The 24,642-nt window shown below is 54.0% G+C and overlaps 1 protein-coding gene across 1 annotated transcript in view; it reads left to right on the forward strand.

Moving 5' to 3' along the window:
- Window positions 1-24,332, forward strand: part of LOC144607427 (integrin alpha-L-like) — a gene marked incomplete at its 5' end in the record, with an annotated part of 79,463 nt that extends 55,131 nt beyond the window's left edge. The window contains 7 exons of the mRNA XM_078424286.1: window positions 2,053-2,260; window positions 3,148-3,278; window positions 5,349-5,503; window positions 16,374-16,513; window positions 17,742-17,867; window positions 22,501-22,574; window positions 24,194-24,332. Of these exons, the coding sequence (XP_078280412.1) occupies window positions 2,053-2,260; window positions 3,148-3,278; window positions 5,349-5,503; window positions 16,374-16,513; window positions 17,742-17,867; window positions 22,501-22,574; window positions 24,194-24,332 (973 nt within the window). The remainder of the gene's footprint in view (window positions 1-2,052; window positions 2,261-3,147; window positions 3,279-5,348; window positions 5,504-16,373; window positions 16,514-17,741; window positions 17,868-22,500; window positions 22,575-24,193) is intronic.
- Between the last annotated feature and the right edge of the window lie 310 nt (window positions 24,333-24,642).

Below are 24,642 nucleotides of genomic sequence, written 5' to 3' on the forward strand. Positions count from 1 at the left end.
GCTCTCTCTCTCCCCACCGCTCTCTCTCTCCCCCGCTCTCTCTCTCTCTCTCCCCTTCGCTCTCCTCTCTCTCCCCCTCGCTCTCTCTCTTCCCCCTCGTTCTCTCTCACCCCCCCTTGCCCTCTCTCCCCCCCTTGCCCTCTCTCCCCCCCTCGCCCTCTCTCCCCCCTCGCTCTCTCTCTCTCCCCCCTCGTTCTCTCTCTCCCCCTCACCCTCTCTCTCCCCCCCCTTGCCTCTCTCCCCCCCTCGCCCTCTCTCCCCCCCTCGCCCTCTCTCTCTCCCCCCCTCGCCCTGTCTCTCTCCCCCTCACCCTCTCTCTCCCCCTCGCCCTCTCTCCCCCCCTCGCTCTCTCTCTCCCCCCTCGCTCTCTCTCTCCCCCCCTCCGCTCTCTCTCTCCCCCCTCGCTCTCTCTCTCCCCCTTCGCTCTCTCTCTCCCCCCTCGCTCTCTCTCTCTCCCCCTCGCTCTCTCTCTCTCTCTCCCCCCCCCATCTCTCTCCCCCCCCTCGCCCTCTCTCCCCCCTCGCCCTGTCTCTCCCCCCTCTCTCTCCCCCCCTCGCCCTCTCTCTCCCCTCTCCCCCCTCGCCCTCTCTGTCCCCCCTTGCCCTCTCTCTCCCCCCTCGCCCTCTCTCCCCCCCTCGCCCCGCTCTCATCCCGCTCTCTCTCCTCCCCCTTCTCTCTCTCTCTCTCTTCCCCCTTCTCTCTCTCTCTCTCTCTCCCCCTCTCCTCTCTCTATCTCCCCTCGCCCTCTCTCTCCCCCCTCGCCCTCTCCTCTCCCCCCTCGCCCGCTCTCATCCCCGCCCTCTCTCCCCTCCTCGCACTCTCCCCCTCGCTCTCTCTCTCCCCCTCGCTCTCTCTCTCTCTCTCTCTCCCCCTCTCCCTCTCTCTCCCCCCTCGCCCTCTCTCTCCCCCCTCTCCCTCCCTCTCCCCCTCGCTCTCTCTCTCCCCCTCGCTCTCTCTCTCTCTCTCTCTCTCTCTCTCCCCCACTCCCTCTCTCTCCCCCCTCCGCCCTCTCCCTCTCTCTCCCCCCTCGCCCTCTCTCTCTCCCCCCTCTCCCTCCCTCTCCCCCTCGCCCTCTCTCTCCCCCCTCGCCCTCTCTCTCCCCCTCGCCCTCTCTCTCACCCCCCTCGCCCTCTCTCTCCCCCTCGCTCTCTCTCTCTCTCTCCCCCTCGCTCTCTCTCTCTCTCTCCCCCCCTCGCTCTCTCTCTCCCCCTCGCCTTCTCTCTCCCCCCTCGCCCTCTCTCTCCCCCCTCGCTCGCTCTCTCTCCCCCCTCGCTCTCTCTCTCTCTCTCCCCCCTCGCCCTCTCTCTCCCCCTCGCCCTCTCTCTCCCCCCTCGTCCTCTCTCTCCCCCCTCGCCCTCTCTCTCCCCCCTCGCTCTCTCCCCCTCGCCCTCTCTCTCCCCCCCCCATCGCCCTCTCTCTCCCCCCTCGCCTTCTCTCTCCCCCCTCGCCCTCTCTCTCCCCCCTCGCTCTCTCTCTCTCTCTCCCCCTCGCCCTCTCTCTCCCCCTCGCCCTCTCTCTCCCCCCCTCGCTCTCTCTCTCCCCCCTCGCCCTCTCTCTCCCCCCTCGCTCTCTCTCCCCCCTCGCTCTCTCTCTCTCTCTCCCCCCTCGCCCTCTCTCTCACCCCCCTCGCCCTCTCTCTCCCCCCTCGCCCTCTCTTCTCCCCCCTCGCCCCTCTCTCTCCCCCCTCGCCCTCTCTCTCCCCCCCTCGCCCTCTCTCTCCCCCCTCGCCCTCTCTCTCCCCCCTCGCCCTCTCTCTCCCCCTCGCCCTCTCTCTCCCCCCTCGCCCTCTCTCCCCCCCCCCCGCACTCTCTCCCCACCCCTCTCTAACCCTTCTCTACCTTATCACTACCCCCTCTCTCCACACCTCTCCCCCTGTTTCCTTTTCTCTCTCTCTCACCCCCTCTCCCCCCGTCCTCCCCGTCTCTGCCCCGGCTACATTCCCCCCCCCCCGTCCACCCCCCTCTTCCTCGCCCCCTCACCTCTCTCACTCTCTCCTTCACCCCCTTCCCCTTTCTTCCCCCTCTCACTCACATGCACCCTCTCCCCCCGCAGGGGTGACGTCTCTCCCCTGCCCCCCCTTACTGGGAGGGGGGGAGAGCAGCCTCTGGCCCGGTTCGGGGCCTCCATCGCCAGCCTGAGGGATCTGAATGGGGATGGTGTGACAGACGTGGCAGTGGGAGCACCGCTGGAGGATGGGAGGAGTGGCTCTGTCTACATCTTCCATGGCTCAGCCGATGGGCTACGTGGCCCCGCGGCACAGGTCTGTATCAGTGTCGCTATGGGGGGCCTAACTGCCAGGCCTCAGGCAGAGCGGCTCACTGGTTGCTGGCGGAAGCCTGACTCCACGGCCTCAGTCAGTGTGGACTGATGCCAGTTGCTAAGGGAGACCTCGTCCATTGCTAGGGGAGGCATGTTGCTGGTTGCTAGGAGAAGCCTGTCACCAGTTGCTATGGTTAATCTAACCCGCAGGCCTCGAGCACTGCTGCCTAGTGCCGGTTGCTAGGGGAGGCCTGTCGCCGGTTGCTAGGGGAGGCCTGTCGCCGGTTGGTAGGGGGTGCCTGTCGCCTGTTGCCTGGGGAGGCCTGTCGTCGTTGCCGGGGGCGGCCGGTTGCCGGGGACGGCCCGTCGCCGGTCGCCAGGGAGGCTCGTCACCGGGGGAGGCCTGTCGTCGGTCGCCGAGGGAGGCCTGTCGCCGGGGGAGGCCTGAAGCTGGTCGCCGGGGGAGGCCGTTCGCCGGTTGACGGAGGAGGCCTGTCGCCGGTCACCGGGGGAGGCCTGGCGCCGGGGGGAGGCCTGAAGCCGTTTGCCGGGGGAGGCCGTTCGCCGGTTGCCGGAGGAGGCCTGTCGCCGGTCGCCGCGGGAGGCCTGGCGCCGGGGGAGGCCTGTCGCCGGTCGCCAGGAGAGGCCTGTCACCGGGTGAGGCCTGTCGCCGGGGGAGGCCTGAAGCCGGTCACCTTGGGAGGCCTGTCGCCGGTCGCCGGGGAGGCCTGTCGCCGGTCGCCGGGGGAGGCCTGGCGCCGGGGGAGGCCTGTTGCCGGTCGCCAGGGGAGACCTGTCGCCATTTGCTAGCGGAGGCCTGTCACCGGTTACTAGGGGTGCCTTGCTCTCGGCTCTGAACACACTCCCTTTCCTCCTCTTCTCCCACAGCACATCCGATCGGCAGACGTGGAGCCCGGCCTACAGTTCTTCGGTCGCTCCATCCACGGAGCGATGGACGTCAGCCGTGACGGTCTGACCGACATCGCCGTGGGAGCCCTGGGAAAAGTCGTTGTCTTCCGGTACATGGCTGTAGGCCCGCGTCTCTCCATCCCCACCTTCCAGTCCCACCCCACATGTGGCGCCCTCCCTCCCCCTCCCCCCACACCGCTCCCTACCCCCATTCAAGCCGCTCCCTCCTCTCCCCTCCCTCTCCACTCCCACTGCGCTCCCTCCTCTCCCCCTTCCCTACCCTCCACGCCGCTCCCCTGGCGCTCCCTCCTCTCCCCCTCCCCTACCCACGCCGCTCCCCTGGCGCTCCCTCCCCCTCCCCTCCCTCCCCCTCCCCTCCCACGCCGTTCCCTCTCCCCCTCCACTCCCATGGCCCTCTGTCATCGTCCCGTCCTCTTCACTCCCACGGCACTCTCTCCTCTCCCCCTCTCCTCCATTCCCATGGCACTCTCTCCTCTCCCCCTCCCCTCCACTCCCACGGCACTCTCCTCTCCCGCTCCACTCCCACGGCACTCTCTCCTTTCCCCCTCCCCTCCACTCCCACGGCACTCTCCCCTCTCCCCCTCTCCTCCACTCCCATGGCACTCCTCTCCTCTCCTCTGCTCTCCCCCTCCACTCCCACGGCCCTCTCTCCTTTCCCCCCTCCCCTCCACTCCCACGGCACTCTCTCCTCTCCCCTCCCCTCCACTCCCATGGCTCTCCCTCCTCTCCCGCTCCACTCCCACGGCACTCTCCTCTCCCCCTCCCCTCCACTCCCACGGCACTCTCCTCTCCCGCTCCACTCCCACGGCACTCTCTCCTCTCCCCCTCTCCTCCACTCCCACGGCCCTCTCTCCTTTCCCCCTCCCCTCCACTCCCACGGCCCTCTCTCCTCTCCCCCTCCCCTCCCACGGCACCCCCTCTTCTCCCCCTCCCCGCGTGCCACATATCCCATCCCTCCTGCACTGTTACTGTCCTCCACAAAGGCCATTTTGGGTTGAGCCGTATTATATTTGTAAATCTAATTGCATCACATCCAAGTTGTATGGTGAGGCTGTACTTGGAATACTGTGTTCAGTTTTGGTCACCCTGCTGTTAGGTTAAAAAGAGTGAAAAGAAGATTTGCAGGGATGTTGGCGGGACTTGAGGGCCTGAGCTGTAGGGAGAGTTTGGGACATTCTAGCAGGACGAGGGGTTATCTTATGGAGTTCTATCACTCCGCTAAACTTTTCCTACCCATGTATCTACCCAAATGTCTTTTAAATATTTTTATAGTACTTGCCTCAACTACCTCCTCTGACAGTTCATTCCATATACCCACCACACTCTGAGTGAAAACATTAACCCCCATCATCTCCTAATAAATAGGAACCACTCCCTGGGTTCTATTATTCTATATATATATATATGACCCCTGGATTGGATCCCAGCCTGTTAAACCTCTCACCACAAACCTATGTCCTCTGGTATTTGATTCCCCTACCTTGGGGTAAAAGAAATTGTATTCACCCTATGTATTCCCTTCATAATCTTATACCTCTCTGTAAGATCACCCCTCATCCTCCTATGCTCCAAAGAATAAAGTCCTAGCCTGCCCCTGCTTCTTCCTATTGCTCTGGCAACATCCTCGTAAATCTTGTCTGCACTGCAGCTTACTGACATTTGTCCTAAAGCAGGGTGACCAAAACTGAACAAAACTGTACTCCCAAGAAAGGCACAAAAAGCTGGAGTAACTCAGCTGAAGGCAGCATCTCTGGAGAGAAGGAATGGGTGACGTTTCAGGTCGCGACCCTTCCTCAGACCCGAAACGTCACCCATTCCTTCTCTCCCGAGATGCTGCCTGACCTGCTGAGTTACTCCAACATTTTGTGAATAAATAATTCCATACTGAGCACCCTGACTGATGAAGGTTAATGTGCTGGAAGCCTTTGGACCATCCTGAAAATGGTGACACCACTTCAGCAAGCTGTGTGCCTGCACTCCATGATCCTTCTGCTCCACAACAATGCCCTGCCATTCACTGTGAAGGTCCTGCCCTGAATGGACTTCCCCAAAATGCATAACTCGCTCTTATCTGTGCCCTTCCATTCGCCCTTCCTCAGCCCACTTTCCCAAATGATGGAGCCTGTTGGAATTTTTAATGAACGCTGTTCCTTCCATAGTTCCCGGCCTGTTGTCGATGTGCAAGTTCACACCACATTCAGCCCACCGAAAATCAAACTGAAAGATGTCGACTGCCCCAAAAATTCACAGAGGAAGCCGGAGGTGTTGGTGAAGATGTGCTTGACCCTTCTTGAACTCACCAAGAAGTTACCAGGTAAAATAGGCACACACCTACACTGGATCACATCCCACCCTCCAACACTGATCTGTTATTCTATATATACATATAGCCCGCCCGAACCCCTGGATCAGATCCAAACTGCCCAGGATCTGGTATTCTATACATGAGCTCCCCAAACCCATGGATTACCCACTCCCACGGATGTATTACAGTAATAGAGTGATAATGTGGAAACAGGCTCTTCGGCCCAACTTGCCCACGCTACACTAGACCCACCTGTCTGTGTTTGGTCCATATCCCTCCAAGCTTGTCCTATCCATGTACCTGTCTGTTTCATAAATGTTTTTTAAATGTTGGCATAGTCCCTGCCTCAATACCTCCTCTGGCAGCTTGTTCCCTACACCCACCACTCTTTGTGTGAAAAAGTTGCCCCTCAGATTTCTGTTAAATCTTTTCCCCTTCACCAAACCTATTTCCTCTGGTTTACCTACTCTGGGCAAGAGACTCTGTGCATCCACCCAATCTATTCCTCTCATGATTTTATACACTTCAATACGATCACCCCTTCATCTTCCTGCGCTCCAAGAAATAGTCCTATAGTCCCTGTAGCTCACACCCTCTAGCCCAGGCAATATTTTTGTAAATCTTCTCTGTGCCCTTTCCAGCTTGACAACAGCTGTCCTATAACATGGTGCCCAAAACTGAACACAATACTCTAAATGCGGTCTCACCAACGTTTTGCAACATGACCTCCCATCTGACTGATGAATGCCAATGTGCCAAATGCCTTTTTGACCACCCTGCTACTCCACCTTCAAGGAACTATGCACCTGCACTCCTAGATCCCTCTGCTCCACAACACGACAGCCCCACCATTCACTGTGTAGGTCCTGCCCATGTTAGACTTCCCAAAATGCAACTCTTCACATTTCTCTGTATTAAATTCCATCAACCATTCCTCCGCCCACCTGGCCAATCGATCCAGATCCTGCTGCAATTTTTCACAACCATCTTCACTATCTGCAAAACCACCTACTTTTGTATTATCTGCAAATTTACAAATCTTGCCTTGTACGTTCTCAAACAAATCATTGATGTGGATGACAAACAGTAACGGGCCCAGCACTGAACCCTGAGGCCCACCAATAGTCACAGGCCTCCAGTCCGAGAAGCAACCTTCCACCTTCACCCTCTGCTTCCTTCCATGAAGTCAATTTGCTATCCATTCAGCCATCTCTCCATTGATCCCATGTGATCTATAACCTTCCAGAGCAGCCTACCATGCGGAACCTTGTCGAACGCCTTGCTGAAATCCATGTACACAACATCTACAGCTCTGCCCTCATCGACCTTTTTGGTCACGTCTTCAAAAAACTCAATCAGATTTGTGAGACACGACCTCCCACGTACAAAACCTTGCTGACTGCCCCTAATCAGCCCTTGCCATCCAAATGCCTGTATATCCTATCCCTCAGAATACTCTCCAGTAATTTACCAACTACAGATGTTAAGCTCACCGGCCTACAGTTCCCAACATTTTCCCTGTGGCCCTTCTTGAATAGAGGCACAACATTTGCCACCCTCCAGTCTTTCGGTACCTCTCCTGTATTTAAGGACGACTCGTAAATTTCAACCAGGGCTCCCGCAATTTCCTCTCTAGTTTTCCACAATGTCCTCACTTATACCTGATCAGGCCCTGGAGATTTGTCTACCTTCAAACACGACAGTACCTTCAGCACCTCTTTGACCGTAACACTGACTGCTCTCAAGACACTTCTATCGACTACCCCGTCCACAGAAGGCAGTGGAGGTCAATTCACTGGATGTTTTCAAGAGAGAGTTAAATTTAACTCTAAGGGCTAAGGGAATCAAGGGATTATGGAGTAAAAGCCGGAACAGGGTACTGATTTTGGATGATCAGCCATGATTATATTGAATTTGGATGATCAGCCATGATCATATTGAATGGTGGTGCTAGCTTGAAGGAACAAATAGCCTACTCCTGCACCTATTTTCTATGTTTCTAAGTTCCTCCGTCCTCCTGTCTTTCTTCTCGGTAAATACAGAGGAGAAATACTGATTGAGGACCTTGCCCATCTCCTGTGGCTCCATAAAGAGGTGACCGCTTTGATTCCTGAGAGGTCCCTCTCTCTAGTTACCATTTCCCCCCTTATATATTTATAAAATCTCTTGGGATTGCCCTTAATGCTACCTGTCACAGCTAACGCTTGCCCACTTTTTGCCCTTCTGATTTCCTTTTCTAATTTGCTCCTTAGTAACCTCCGGGGATTGAATTGAATTGAATACTTTATTGTCACATATGACAAGTCACAGTGAGATTCGTTGCTTGCATACCTTGCCAAGCTATGCAAACAATCAACTTGCCCACACCGGCCAACAATGTCCCAGCTACCCTCGTCCCACCTGCCTGCGCTTGGTCCATATCCCTCCAAACCTGTTCGATCCATGTACCTGGCTAATTGTTTCTCAAACGATGCGATAGTCCAGCTTCAACTACCTCCTCTGGCAGCTTGTTCCATACACCCACCATCCTTTGTGTGAAAAAGTTACCCCTCGGATTCCTATTAAATCTGTTCCCCTTCACCTTGAACCTATGTCCTCTGGTCCTCGACTCCCCTACTCTGGGCAAGAGGCTACGTCTACCCGATCTATTCCTCTCATGATTTTATACACCTCCATAAGATCACCCCTCATCCTCTCCTTATAGCTCACTCCCTGGCCTGGCAACATCCTCGTAAATCTTCTCTGAACCCTTTCAAGTTTGACAATATCTTTCCAATAACATGGAACACCGTATGAAGGACACTTACAAAGTCACCCCAAACCCTAACCCCCTCCCCCCGCAACAGGACCCTGTTGCTCTTCTCCCTCCTCACTCGGGCCCCGTTACTCCCAGCTCACCCGTGCCCCGTTACTCCCTCCTCACCCGGGCCCCGTTACTCCCTCCTCACTCGGGCCCCGTTACTCCCAGCTCACTCGGGCCCCGTTACTCCCAGCTCACTCGGGCCCCGTTACTCCCAGCTCACTCGGGCCCCTTTACTCCCAGCTCACTCGGGCCCCTTTACTCCTAGCTCACTAGGGCCCCTTTACACCCAGCTCACCCAGGCCCCGTTACTCCCAGCTCACCCGGTTCCCTCACGCTGGGTCCACATTGCCCCCCTCACTCACGGTGGTCCCCATTGCCCCCCCACCTCACGGCGGTCCCCGTCCCCCCCACCTCAAGGCGGTCCCTGTTGCCCCCACCTCACGGCGGTCCCTGTTGCCCCCACCTCACGGCGGTCCCCGTCCCCCCCACCTCACAGCGGTCCCCATTGCCCCCACCTCACGGCGGTCCCCGTCCCCCCCACCTCACAGCGGTCCCCATTGCCCCCACCTCGCGGCGGTCCCCGTCCCCCCCACCTCACAGCGGTCCCCATTGCCCCCACCTCACGGCGGTCCCCACACGCTGGGTCCCCGTTGCCCCCACCTCACGGCGGTCCCCGTCCACCCCACCTCACGGCGGTCCCCGTCCCCCCCACCTCACAGCGGTCCCTGTTGCCCCCAACTCACGGCGGTCCCCTCACGCTGGGTCCACATTGCCCCCCTCACACACGGTGGTCCCTGTTGCCCCCACCTCACGGTGGTCCCTGTTGCCCCCACCTCACGGCGGTCCCCATTGCCCCCACCTCACGGCGGTCCCTGTTGCCCCCACCTCACGGCGGTCCCCATTGCCCCCACCTCACGGCGGTCCCCGTCCCCCCCACCTCACAGCGGTCCCTGTTACCCCCACCTCACGGAGGTCCCTGTTGCCCCCACCTCTCGGAGGTCCCTGTTGCCCCCACCTCACGGCGGTCCCCATTGCCCCCACCTCACGGCGGTCCCCGTTGCCCCCACTTCACGGCGGTCCCCGTCCCCCCCACCTCACGGCGGTCCCTTCACGCTGGGTCCCCATTGTTCCTTATGTCGGCAGTGGTGTCCTCACTTCCACATGGTCCGACCTCGTCCGTCGGTAGGCGCCATCATCGACCACCACTTTCGCTGCTGAGTTCTCTGCGGACCCTTCCGTAGTGCTGACCCCAGCCCCAGCCACAGAGCCAGGCTCCGATGGCTGCGGGCTTGTCGACCCGCGAGGCTCCACCTGTCCCAGGCATCATTCTTATTGTTGACCAATGCCTCAGCCAAGCTTCCTTACATTTGCCTGCGTGCCCTTCACTCTGATATGGACTTGCATATTCTGAGCTTATGTCAACATACTTTTAAAAACATCCCACTTGGCTGATGTTCCTTTCCCCTGAAACAACCTTCCATAATTAACTTGAGCGAGACTTTCTCTCATACCCTCAAATTTGGCCTTACCCCAATTTAGCATTGCAACTCTCTGTCCCCATCCATAACTATCTGAAGCCGAATCGAACAGTGGTCTCCGGTCCCAAAAGTCTCCTCCATGATCACTTCATTCCCTTGCCCTTCCCAATTTCCTAAGACAAGATCAAGTGTTGGGGCCCTCTACATATTGCTGTAGGAAACACTCCTGAACACCTATAGAAACATAGAAACATAGAAAATAGATGCAGAAGGAGGCCATTTGGCCCTTTGAGCCAGCACTGCCATTCATTGTGATCATGGCTGATCATCCACAATCAGTAACCCGTGCCTGCCTTCTCCCCATATCCCTTGATTCCACTCGCCCCTAGAGCTCTATCTAACTCTCAATAGAAAATAGGTGCAGAAGGAGGCCATTTGGCCCTTCGAGCCAGCACCACCATTCAATGTGATCATGGCTGATCATTCTCAATCAACCCCGTTCCTGCCTTCTCCCCATACCCCCTGACTCCGCTATCCTTAAGAGCTCTATCTAGTTCTCTCTTGAATACATTCAGAGACTTGGCCTCCACTGCCTTCTGAGGCAGTGAATTCCACAGATTTACAACTCTGACTGAAAAAGTTTTTCCTCATTTCCGTTCTAAATGGCCTACCCCTTATTCTTAAATCGTGGTCCCTGGTTCTGGACTCCCCCAACATTGGGAACATGTTTCCTGCCTCTAACGTGTCCAACCCCTTAATAATCTTATATGTTTCGATAAGATCCCCTCTCATCCTTCTAAATTCCACTGTATACAAGCCTAGTCGCTCCAGTCTTTCAACATATGACAGTCCCACCATTTCGGGAATTAACCTAGTAAACCTCAATAGCAAGAATATCCTTCCTCAAATTTGGAGACCAAAACTGCATACAGTACTCCAGGTGCGGTCTCACTAGGGCCCTATACAACTGCAGAAGGACCTCTTTGCTCCTATACTCAACTCCTCTTGTTATGAAGGCCAACATTCCATTGGCTTTCTTCACTGCCTGCTGTACCTGCATGCTTCCTTTCAGTGACTGATGCACGAGGACACCCAGATCTCGTTGTACGTCCCCTTTTCCTAACTTGACACCATTCAGATAATAATCTGCCTTCTTATTCTTACCACCAAAGTGGATAACCTCACACTTATCCACATTAAACTGCATCTGCCATGCATCCGCCCACTCACACAACCTGTCCAAGTCACCCTGCAACCTCATAGCATCTTCCTCACAGCTCACACTACCACCCAGCTTTGTATTATCTGCAAATTTGCTAATGTTACTTTTAATCCCTTCATCCAAGTCATTAATGTATATTGTAAATAGCTGCGGTCCCAGCACCGAGCCTTGCGGTACCCCACTAATCACTGCCTGCCATTCTGAAAGGGACCCATTTATCCCCACTCTTTACTTTCTGTCTATCAACCAATTTTCTATCCATGTCAGTACCCTACCCCCAATACCATGTGCTCTAATTTTGCCCACCAATCTCCTATGTGGGACCTTGTCGAAGGCTTTCTGAAAGTCGAGGTACACCACATCCACTGACTCTCCCCTGTCAATTTTCCTAGTTACAACCTCAAAAAATTCCAGTAGATTAGTCAAGCACGATTTCCCCTTCGTAAATCCATGCTGACCCGGAATGATCCTGTTACTGCTATCCAAATGCTCAGCAATTTCGTCTTTTATAATTGACTCCAGCATCTTCCCCACCACTGATGTCAGACTAACTGGTCTATAATTTCCCGTTTTCTCTCTCCTTCCTTTCTTAAAAAGTGGGATAACATTAGCTACCCTCCAATCCACAGGAACTGATCCTGAATCTATAGAACATTAGAAAATGATCACTAATGCGTCCACAATTTCTAGAGCCACCTCCTTAAGTACCCTGGGATGCAGACCATCAGGCCCTGGGGATTTATCAGCCTTCAGTCCCATCAGTCTACCCAACACCATTTCCTGCCTAATGTGGATTTCCTCCAGTTCCTCTGTCACCCTAGGATCTCTGGCCACTAGAACATCTGGGAGATTGTTGGTATCTTCCTTAGTGAAGACAGATCCAAATTACCGGTTGAACTCGTCTGCCATTTCCTTGTTCCCCATAATAAATTCTCCTGCTTCTGACTTCAAGGGACCCACATTTGCCTTGACTATTTCTTTTCTCTTCACATACCTAAAGAAGCTTTTACTATCCTCCTTTATATTATTGGCTAGCTTACCTTCGTACCTCATCTTTTCTCCCCGTATTGCCTTTTTAGTTATCTTCTGTTGCTCTTTAAAAGATTCCCAATCCTCTGGCTGCCCACTCTGCTTTGTGGGAAGATACTTCTTCTCTTTTATTTTTATGCTGTCCTTGACTGCCCTTGTCAGCCACAGTTGCCTCTTACTCCCCTTAGAATCTTTCCTCCTCTTTGGGATAAATTCATCCTTCAACTTCTGCATTGTTCCCAGGAATACCTACCATTGCTGTTCCACTGTCTTCCCTGCTAGGGCCTCTTTCCAGTCAATTTTGGCCAGCTCCTGCCTCATGCCTCTGTAATCCCTTTTGCCATACTGTAATACCGACACTTCCGATTTTCCCTTCTCCCTCTCAATTTGTAGAGTAAAACTTATCATATTATGATCACTGCATCCTAATGGCTCTTTTACCTTGAGTCCCCTTATCAGATCAGGTTCATTGCACAACACTAAATCCAGAATTGCCTTCTCCCTGGTAGGCTCCAGTACAAGCTGTTCTAAGAATCCATCTCGGAGGCGAGCCATCTCTTTTACATTCATCCAGTGATTTGGCCTCCACTGCCTTCTGTGGCAGAGAATTCCACAAATTCACAACTCTCTGGGTGAAAAATTATCTTCTCACCTCAGTTTTAAATGGCCTCCCCTTTATTCTTAGACTGTGTGGCCCCTGGTTCTGGCCTCCCCCAACATTGGGAACATTTTTCCTGCATCTAGCTTCTCCAGTCCTTTTATAATTTTATATGTTTCTATAAGATCCTTCTCATTCTTTTCATCCTTTCTCATCCTTCTAAACTCCAGTGAATACAAGCTCAGTCTTTCCAATCTTTCCTCATATGACAGTCCCACCATCCCAGGGATTAACCTCGTGAACCTACACTGCACTGCCTCAATAGCAAAGATGTCCTTCCTCAAATTAGGAGACCAAAACTGTACACAGATGTAGTCTCACCAAGGCCCTATACAAATGCAGAAGGACCTCTTTACTCCTATACATAAATCCTCTTGTTATGAAGCCCAACATGCCATTAGCTTTCTTCACTGCCTGCTGTACCTACACGCTTCCTTTCAGTGACTGGTGTACAAGGACACCCAGGTCTCATTGCACTTCCCCTTTACCTAATCTAACACCATTGAGATAATAATCTGCTTCCTTGTTTTTGCCGTCAAAGTGGACAACCTCACATTTATCTACATTATACTGCATCTGCCATGCATCTGCCCACTCACTCAACCTGTCCAAGTAACCCTGCAACCTCTGAACATCCTCTTCACAGTTCACACTGCCACCCAGCTTTAGGGGGTGGGTGGAGGGAGGGGAGGGGGGGAGGAGAGGAGGGAGGGTGGGGGGAGGGAGGTTGGGGGGGAGGTGGGAGGGGGAGTGGGGAGGAGAGGGTGCTGCACCAATGCAGGAGAGGTTTGGGCCCAACGGGTCCACTTGGTCTAGTTAAATATATAACCCCCGACCCCTCCCCCCCCCATACATAAAGATTGGGCCAACCAAATTGGTAGCAGCGCTGAGGAGGAGGATTTCCTAGAATGTATATGGGATGTTTTTTTAAACCAATATGTAGAGGAATCAACTGGAGGGCAGGCCATCCTAGACTGGGTATTGTGTAATGAGGAAGGATTAGTTAGCAATCTTGTTGTGCAAGGCCCCTTGGGCAACAGTGCCCGTAATATGGTCGAATTCTGCATTAGGATGGTGAGTGACACGGTTAATTTGGAGACTCGGGTCCTGAAGAAAGGAGACTTTGAACGTAAGAGACGGGAATTAGCTAGGATAGATGGGCAAATTATACTTAAAGGGTTGACAATGGAGATGCAATGACAAAGATTTAAAGACCACATGGATGAACTCCAAAAATTGTTCATCCCTGTCTGGCGAAAAAATTAAAAGGGGAAGGCGGCTCAACTGTGGCTAATGAGGGGAATCAAGGATCGTGTTAAATTCAAGGAAGGGGCATGTACATTGGCTGGAAGGGGCATGTGCATTGGCTGGAAGGGGCATGTGCATTGGCTAGAAGGGGCATGTGCATTGGCTGGAAGGGGCATGTGCATTGGCTGGAAGGGGCATGTGCATTGGCTGGAAGGGGCATGTGCATTGGCTGGAAGGGGCATGTGCATTGGCTGGAAGGGGCATGTGCATTGGCTGGAAGGGGCATGTGCATTGGCTGGAAGGGGCATGTGCATTGGCTGGAAGGGGCATGTGCATTGGCTGGAAGAAGCAGCACATCGGAGGACTTGGAGAAATTTAGTACTTAACAGAGGTGGACAAAGGGGTTAATTAAGAGGGGGGGTGGGGGGGAAGAGCATGAATAAAAGCTTGCGGGGAATGTAAAACTGATTGTGAAAGCTTCTTTAGATTTGTTAAACGGAAAAGATTAGTGAAGACAAATGTAGGTCCCTTACAATCAGAGACAGGTGAATTTATAATGGGAAACAAGGAAATGGCTGAAGAGTTAAATGAGTATTTTGGTTTTGTCTTCGCTACACACCAATCTCCCAGAAATACTAGTGGACCGAGGATCTAGTGGGAGGGAGGAACTGAAGGGAACCCACATTAGTCAGGAAATGGTGTTCAGTAAACTTTTGGGACTGAAGGCAGATCAATCCCCAGGGCCTGTTGGTTTGCATCCCAGAGCACTCAAGGAGGTGGCCCTAGAAATTGTGGATGCATTGGTGATCATTTTCCAATGTTCTCTCGAGTCTGGATCAGTTCCTGTGGACTGGAGGGTAGCCAATGTAACTCCACTTTTTACAAAGGGAGGGAGAGAGAAAACGGGGAAGTATAGACCAGTTAGCCTTACATCGGTGGTGGGGAAGATGCTTGAGTCAATTATTAATGATGTTATTGCAGCGCATTTGGAAAGCAGTAACAGGATCGGTCAAAGTCAGCATGGATTTATGAAGGGGAAATCATCCTTGACTAATCTTCTGGAACGTTTTGAGGATGCAACAAGTAGAATCGATAAGGGAGAGCCAGTGGATATGGTGTATCTGGCCGTTCAAAAAGCACTTGACAAGGTCCCACACAAGAGATTAGTGTGCAAAATCAGAGCACGTGTTATTGGGGGTAGAGTATTGATATGGATAGAGAACTAGTTGACAGACAGGAAGCAAAGTGTAGGAATTAACGGGTCCTTTTCAGAATGGCAGGCAGTGACTAGTGGGGTACCGCAAGGCTCAGTGCTGGAGCCCTAGTTATTTACTATATTAACGATTTAGACGAGGGAATTAAATGTATTATCTCTCAAGTTTGCAGATGACACAAAGCTGGATGGCAGTGTGAGCTGTGATGAGGATGCTATGAGGATGCAGGGTGACTTGGACATGTTGGGTCAGTGGGCAGATGCAGTATTATGTGGATAAATGTAAGGTTATCCACTTTGGTGGCAAGAACAGGAAAGCAGATTATTATCTGAATGGTGTCAGATTAGGAGAAGAGGAGGTGCAACGAGACCTGGGTGTGCTTGTACATCAGTTGCTGAAAGTAATCATGCAGGAACAGCAGGCAGTGAAGAAAGTTGGCCTTCAATGCGAGAGGTTTTGAGTTTAGGTGCAAGATCCTACTGCAGTTGTACAGGCCCCTGGTGAGACCACACCTGGAGTATTGTGTGCAATTGTGGTCTCCTAATTTGAAGAAGGACATTATTGCTATTGAGGGAGTGCAGCGTAGGTTCACCAGGTTAGTTCCCGGGATGGCGGGACTGGCATATGATGTAAAGAATGGGTCGACTGGGCTTGTATTCACTGGAATTTAGAAGAATGAGAGGGGATCTTATAGAAACATATAAAATTCTTTAGGGATTGGACAGACTAGCTGCAGGAAAAATGTTCCCAATGTTGGGGGAGTCCAGAACTAGGGGGTCACATTTTAAGAATAAGGGACAGGTTATTTAGGACTGAGATGAGGAAAAACTTTTTCATCCAGAGAGTTGTGAATCTGTGAAATTCTCTGCCACAGAAGGCAGTGGAGGCCAATTCACTGGATGTTTTGAAGAGAGAGTTAGGTTTAGCTCTTAGGGCTAAAGGAATCAAGGGATATGGGGAAAAAGCAGGAACGAGGTACTGATTTTAGATGATCAGCCATGATCATATTGAATGGCGGTGGTGGCTCGAAGGGCTGAATGGCCTACTCCTGCACCTATTTTTCTATGTTTCTATGTACCCCTGGATCAGATCCCAACATCCAGAGATCTGGTATTGTATATATAAACCCACCCAACACCCTGGATTAGATCCGGGCCTGTAATGCAGGAGAACGTGCTACTGAATTACATCCTCCCTCACGCTCACTATTGCCCCTTTTTCCTCCAGAGTCACCTACATTTAAGATGTTCACTAAAATGGTCCTCGACCCTGGGCACAAGGTTCAGAGGGCAGAGGTCACTGAAGCGCCTCCTGTGAACTTTACACTGCACACAAACAAATGTCTGAACTTCACGATCCAGCTTGAGGTAAGACCTACCGATCGATAAAGAGATAGACCACACCGGGACCACCGTTCAGTGTTCCCATCCCGTGACCACACCGGGACCACCGTTCCCATCCCGTGACCACACCGGGAGCACGGTTCACGGTTCCCATCCCGTGACCACACCGGGACCACCGTTCAAAGTTCCCATCCCGTGACCACACCGGGAGCATGGTTCAGTGTTCCCATCCCGTGACCACACCAGGAGCACCGTTCAAAGTTCCCATCCCATGACCACACTGGGAGCATGGTTCAGTGTTCCCATCCCGTGACCACACCGGGACCACCGTTCAAAGTTCCCATCCGTGACCACACCGGGAGCACCGTTCCCATCCCGTGACCACACCGGGAGCACCGGTCAAAGTTCCCATCCCGTGACCACACCGGGAGCATGGTTCAGTGTTCCCATCCCGTGACCACACCGGGAGCACCGGTCAAAGTTCCCATCCGTGACCACACCGGGAGCACGGTTCACGGTTCCCATCCCGTGACCACACCAGGAGCATCGTTCAAAGTTCCCATCCCGTGACCACACCGGGAGCATGGTTCAGTGTTCCCATCCCGTGACCACACCAGGAGCACCGTTCAAAGTTCCCATCCCGTGACCACACCGGGAGCACCATTCAGTGTTCCCATCCCGTGACCACACCAGGAGCACGGTTCAGTGTTCCCATCCCGTGACCACACCGGGAGCACCATTCAGTGTTCCCATCCCGTGACCACACCAGGAGCACGGTTCAGTGTTCCCATCCCGTGACCACACCGGGAGCACCATTCAGTGTTCCCATCCCGTGACCACACCAGGAGCACGGTTCAGTTTTCTGTAGAAATGGCCAGGGAGTGCATGGTGGGGGGAGGATTACGGGGGAGCATGGGAGCGCAGGATCGGATGGGGAACATGGTTGGGCTATTTATGGATAATTGGCACACATTGACATTCCACGACTCTTGACTATGCCTTACTTCCCCTCCTCTGTATCCCCCATCTCTCTCACATTCACTCTTACTCCACCTATCTTCTTTTTATCTCCCCTCTATTCCCCCTATCTCCCATCCTCACTTTCCCTCTATTTCTCTGCCACTCTCCCCCCTCTCTCTACCCAATCCTCTTCTCCGTGCTCTCCCCCTTCTCTTTCTTCCCCTCTCTCTCTCTCTCTCCTCTTTTTCCCTTCCCTTGCTTCCCCCCCCCCCCCCTTTTTTCTCTTCCCCAGAACTGTATCCAGGACACCTACAACTACATCCAGTTGGACATGGCCTACGTAGCGGAGGGCAAGAGGTCGGGCATGTACCCAGCACCCATCCTCAGACAGGGCAGCACAGGAATCTGGAAAAGCGTGGTGTGTACTGGAGGGGCTTGATAGGGATGGACCAGGGAGGGACAACTTACAGGGACGGACCAGTGAGGAGGAGATACATAAACTGACCAGGGGAAGGTTGAGGGATGGACCAGGGAGAGGGAAGGGGTTGAGGGATGGACCAGTGGTGATGGGATGGGATTCCGGGATCGACCAGTGGGGAGGGGACAGGGTTCAGTGACGGACCATTGCTAAATGGATAGCAAATTGGCTCATGGGAGAAAGCAGAGGGTTGCTCCTCAGATTGGAGGCCTGTGACCAGTGGTGTGCCTCAGGGTTCAGTGCTGGGCCAGTTACTGTTTGTAATCCTCATCAATGATTTGGATGAGAACATACAGGGCATGGTTAGCAAGATTGTTGATGATACAAAAGTGAGTAGTTTTGCAGATAGTGAAGATGGTTGTGAACGATTGCAGCAGGATCTGGATCGATTGGCCGGGTGGGCGGAGGATTAGTTGATGGAATTTAATACAGAGAACTATGAAAGTAACACTGGCAAATTTGCAGATGACTAGCAAATATGCAAAGCTGTGAAAGTGTGAACTGTGAAGAGGATGTTAGGAGGTTGCAGGGTGACCTGGACAGGTTGAGTGAGTGGGCAGATGCAGTATAATGTAGATAAATGTGAGGTTATCCACTTTGGTGGCAAAAACAAAGAGGCAGATTATTATCTCAATGGTGTAAGATTAGGTAAAAGGGAAGTGCAACGAGACCTGGGTTTCATTGTACACCAGTCACTAAAAGTAAACATGCAGGTACAGCAGGCAGTGAAGAAAGCTAATGGTGTGTTGGCCTTCATAATGAGAGGATTTGAGTATAGGAGTAAAGAGGTCCTTCGGCAGTTGTATAGGGCCCTGGTGAGACCACACCTGGAGTATTGTGTGCAGTTTTGGTCTCCTAATTTGAGGAAGGACACCCTTGTTATTGAGGCAGTGCAGCATAGGTTCACGAGGTTAATCCCTGGGATGGCGGGACTGTCATATGAGGAAAGATTGGAAAGACTGGGCTTGTATTCACTGGAGTTTAGAAGGATGAGAGGGGATCTTATAGAAACATATAAAATTATAAAAGGATTGGACAAGCTAGATGCAGGAAAAATGTTCCCAATGTTGGGGGAGGCCAGAACCAGGGGCCATAGTCTAAGAATAAAGGGGAGGCCATTTAAAACTGAGGTGAGAGAAAACTTTTTCACCCAGAGAGTTGTGAATTTGTGGAATTCTCTGCCACAGAGGGCAGTGGAGACCATTTCATTGAATGAATTTAAACGAGAGTTCGATAGAGCTCTAGGGGCTAGCAGAATCAAGGGATATGAGGAGAAGGCACGCACGGGTTACTGATTGTGGATGATCAGCCGTGATCACAATGAATGGCGGTGCTGGCTCGAAGGGCCAAATGGCCTTCTGCACCAATTTTCTATGTTTCTGTGTTTCTATGTTTCTAAGTGTGAGATGTTGCATTTTGGGAAGTCGAACAAGGGCAGGACCCACACAGTAAATGCTAGGCCTCTGGGGAGTGTTGTTGAGCAGAGGGATCTAGGAGTGCAGGTGCATGGTTCCTTGAAGCCTGAGTCGTAGGGAGATAAGGTGATCAAAAAGACTTTTGGCATTTTGGCCTTCATCAGTCAGTGTTGAGTATAGTAGTCATAGACAATAGACAATAGACAATAGGTGCAGGAGTAGGCCATTCAGCCCCTTCGAGCCAGCACCGCCATTCAATGCGATCATGGCTGATCACTCTCAATCAGTACCCCCGTTCCTGCCTTCTCCCCATACCCCCTCACTCCGCTATCCTTAAGAGCTCTATCCAGCTCTCTCTTGAAAGCATCCAACGAACTGGCCTCCACTGCCTTCTGAGGCAGAGAATTCCACACCTTCACCACTCTCTGACTGAAAAAGTTCTTCCTCATCTCCGTTCTAAATGGCCTACCCCTTATTCTTAAACTGTGGCCCCTTGTTCTGGACTCCCCCAACATTGGGAACATGTTTCCTGCCTCTAATGTGTCCAATCCCCTAATTATCTTATATGTTTCAATAAGATCCCCCCTCATCCTTCTAAATTCCAGTGTATACAAGCCCAATCGCTCCAGCCTTTCAACATACGACAGACCCGCCATTCCGGAATTAACCTAGTGAACCTACGCTGCACGCCCTCCATAGCAAGAATATCCTTCCTCAAATTTGGAGACCAAAACTGCACACAGTACTCCAGGTGCGGTCTCACCATGGCCCGGTACAACTGTAGAAGGACCTCTTTGCTCCTATACTCAACTCCTCTTGTTACGAAGGCCAACATTCCATTGGCTTTCTTCACTGCCTGCTGTACCTGCATGCTTCCTTTCATTGACTGATGCACTAGGACACCCAGATCTCGTTGAACTCCCCCACCATCATGGTCTTGGTGGTCATGGAAGTCATGGTGCATTTGAATAAGACATTGGTGAGACTGCATTTAGAATATTGTGTTGTTCTGAGCACCATGTTATAGGATATTGTCAAGCTTGAAAGGGTTCAGAAAAGATTTACAAGGATGTTGCCAGGACTAGAGGGTGTGAGCTATAGGGAGAGGTTGAGTAGGCTGGGTCTCTATTCCCTGGAGCACAGGAGGATGAGGGATGATCTTATGGAGGTGTATAAAATCATGAGAGGAATAGATCGGGTAGACGTAGCCTCTTGCCCAGAGTAGGGGAGTCGAGGACCAGATGACATAGGTTCAAGGTGAAGGGGAACAGATTTAATAGGAATCCGAGGGGTAACTTTTTCACACAAAGGATGGTGGGTGTATGGAACAAGCTGCCAGAGGAGGTAGTTGAAGCTGGACTATCGCATCGTTTAAGAAACAATTAGCCAGGTACATGGATCGAACAGGTTTGGAGGGATATGGACCAAGCGCAGGCAGGTGGGACGAGGGTAGCTGGGACATTGTTGGCCGGTGTGGGCAAGTTGATTGTTTGCATAGCTTGGCAAGGTATGCAAGCAACGAATCTCACTGTGACTTGTCATATGTGACAATAAAGTATTCAATTCAATTCAATCCCCGGAGGTTACTAAGGAGCAAATTAGAAAAGGAAATCAGAAGGGCAAAAAGTGGGCAAGCGTTAGCTGTGACAGGTAGCATTAAGGGCAATCCCAAGAGATTTTATAAATATATAAGGGGGGAAATGGTAACTAGAGAGAGGGACCTCTCAGGAATCAAAGCGGTCACCTCTTTATGGAGCCACAGGAGATGGGCAAGGTCCTCAATCAGTATTTCTCCTCTGTATTTACCGAGAAGAAAGACAGGAGGACGGAGGAACTTAGAAACATAGAAAATAGGTGCAGGAGTAGGCTATTTGTTCCTTCAAGCTAGCACCACCATTCAATATGATCATGGCTGATCATCCAAAATCAGTACCCCATTCCGGCTTTTACTCCATAATCCCTCGATTCCCTTAGCCCTGAGAGTTAAAATTTAACTCTCTCTTGAAAACACATCAGTGAATTGACCTCCACTGCCTTCTGTGGACGGGGCAGTCGATAGAAGTGTCTTGAGAGCAGTCAGTGTTACGGTCAAAGAGGTGCTGAAGGTACTGTCATGTTTGAAGGTAGACAAATCTCCAGGGCCTGATCAGGTATAAGTGAGAACATTGTGGAAAAACTAGAGAGGAAATTGCGGGAGCCCTGGTTGAAATTTACGAGTCGTCCTTAAATACAGGAGAGGTACCGAAAGACTGGAGGGTGGCAAATGTTGTGCCTCTATTCAAGAAGGGCCACAGGGAAAATGCTGGGAACTGTAGGCCGGTGAGCTTAACATCTGTAGTTGGTGAGGGGAAAAGATTTAATAGGAATCCGAGAGGTAACTTTTTCACACAAAGGGTGGTGGGTGTATGGAACAAGCTGCCAGAGGAGGTAGTTGAGGCTGGGACTATCCCATCGATCAAGAAACAGTTAGCCAGGTACATGGATCGAACAGATTTGGAGGGATATGGACCAAGAGCAGGGAGGTGGGACGAGTGTAGCTGGGACATGTTGGCCAGTGTGGGCGAGTTGGGCCGAAGATCCTGTTTCCACACTGTATCACTCTATGACTCTATGCCAGGAGAAGGGGGTTGAGAGATGGAGAGGGAGGGGATTGAGAGATGGAGAGGGTGGGGATTGAGAGATGGAAAGGGAGGGGGTTGAGAGATGAGAGGGAGGGGATTGAGAGATGGAGAGGGTGGGGATTGAGAGATGGAAAGGGAGGGGGTTGAGAGATGGAGAGGGAGGGGATTGAGAGATGGAGAGGGAGGGGATTGAGAGATGGAGAGGGAGGGGATTGAGAGATGGAGAGGGAGGGGATTGAGAGATGGAGAGGGAGGGGATTGAGAGATGGAGAGGGAGGGGGTTGATGGCTGAACCAGGAGGAGAGGTTTGATGGACGGACTGAAGGCAAGGATTCAAGATGTAGGAGGAGATGGATTGAGGGACAGACTGGGGGGGATGGGGCCTCGAGCGTTGGACCCAGGTGGACGGGGCTGAAGGCCGGGCCGGCGGGGGAGGGGTTGAGGATTCAGGGGATGGATCGGGGCAGGGACGGGGGAAAAGGGGACTTGGGGACAAGTACTGATGTGTCCCTCCCCCCCCCCCCCTCCCGCTGACAGCTGCCCTTCGAGCAGGAGTGTGGCACAGACAGCATCTGTACTGACCGCCTGAAGGTGGCGATCTCCATGAGTGGGTGCGTAATATCTCCACCCCCCAATCTTCCCTACACCCCCAGGTCCCAACAGACCCCCCATCTCCAGACCCCCAGGTCCCAACAGACCCCCCCATCTCCAGACCCCCAGGTCCCAACAGACCCCCCATCTCCAGACCCCCAGGTCCCAACAGACCCCCCATCTCCAGACCCCCAGGTCCCAACAGACCCCCCATCTCCAGGCCCCCAGGTCCCAACAGCCCCCCCATCTCCAGACCCCCAGGTCCCAACAGCCCCCCCATCTCCAGACCCCCAGGTCCAACAGACCCCCCATCTCCAGACCCCCAGATCCCAACAGCCCCCCCATCTCCAGACCCCCAGGTCCCAACAGACCCCCCATCTCCAGACCCCCAGGTCCCAACAGACCCCCCTTTTCTAGACCCCCAGGTCCCAACAGACCCCCCAGGTCCCAAACAGCCCTCCCATCTACAGACCCCCAGGTCCCAACAGACCCCCCATCTCCAGACCCCCCAGGTCCCAACAGCCCTCCCATCTCCAGCCCCCAGACCCCCACCTCATCTGTTTCCCCCTTCACCCCAAGGCCTTCCATTTCCCCTCCCCAGCTCTGATCCCCCCTTCCCTCTGGACCCTACACCCCCACCCCTTACACTCCCACCTCCTCCGGACCCTATTTCTCCTAACTCCCTCCACCCCCAACCCCACTCCATCGGGCTCCTACACCACCTCCCCCTACACCCGCACCGGCCCCTATTACCCCTCCCCCACCCCCACCGGCCCCTACACCCCCTCCCACACCCCCTCCACCCCCACCCCTGCCCCCTCCCCCACCCCCTCTGGCCCCTACACCCCCTTCCCTCAGGCCCCATCCCCCTACAACCCCTCCCCCCCTCCCCACCCACTCCATCCCCACCGGCCCATACACCCCCACTCCCTCCCCCACCCCCACCGGCCCCTACACCCCCTCCCACACCCCCTCCACCCCCACCCCTGCCCCCTCCCCCACCCCCTCTGGCCCCTACACCCCCTTCCCTCCGGCCCCATCCCCTACAACCCCTCCCCCCCTCCCCACCCACTCCATCCCCACCGGCCCATACACCCCACCTCCCACCCACAACCCCGTGCGGCCCCTCCCCCCCACCCCCTCCACCCCCTCCACCCCCTCACCCCCTCCACCCCCTCCATCCCAACCCCGTGCGGCCTCTCCACACCCACCCTGTGCGGCCCCTCCCCCCACCCCGTGCGGCCCCTCCCCCCCCACACTGTGCGGCCCCCTCCCCCCCACCCTGTGCGGCCCCTCCCCCCACCCCGTGCGGCCCATCCCCCCCACCACGTGCGGCCCCTCCCCCCCCACCCCGTGCGGCCCCTCCTGCCCCCACCCTGTGCGGCCCCTCCCCCCCACCCCGTGCGGCCCCTCCTGCCCCCACCCTGTGCGGCCCCCTCCCCCCCACCCTGTGCGGCCCCTCCACCCCCACCCTGTGCGGCCCCTCCCCCCCACCCCGTGCGGCCCCTCCACCCCCACCCTGTGCGGCCCCTCCCCCCACCCCGTGCGGCCCCTCCCCCCCACCCTGTGCGGCCCCTCCCCCCCACCCTGTGCGGCCCCTCCCCCCCCCACCCCGTCTCTCACCCCTCTTTTCCTGCAGCACCCAGTTCCTGGTTGTGGGGAGCCACACACCCCTTGGCTGGACGTCTTCCTGGAGAATTGTGGCGAGAATTCCTACTTTACCGTGGTCACATTCCTCATCCCCAGGGGTCTTTCCTTCCGGAGGACCTCCATTGTGAAGGTGAGCCAAGGTTCTTTATTATCACCAGCACAGTCAGGTATTGCACATGACAGTCAGGTATTGCACATCACAGTCAGGTATTGCACATCACAGTCAGGTGTTGCTGTATCTAGGCACAATCCCCGATTCCCATCAAGTGCATGGAAATAGTCCGAGGTTTTGGCCGCCAGCTTTTGGAGCTATGTTCAAAGTCCAGTCCAGTCGGGTCCGTGCGCTCGGTTTCCTGGAGCAGCGCTTGATGCAGGCGAACCCCAGGCTGCTGCGCAGCTCGCAGTCATGGTCACCATCCGCATTGTCCAGTGACCCAT

This window comes from Rhinoraja longicauda, chromosome 28 (assembly GCF_053455715.1).
Source record: "Rhinoraja longicauda isolate Sanriku21f chromosome 28, sRhiLon1.1, whole genome shotgun sequence".
Taxonomy (NCBI): Eukaryota; Metazoa; Chordata; class Chondrichthyes; order Rajiformes; family Arhynchobatidae; genus Rhinoraja; species Rhinoraja longicauda.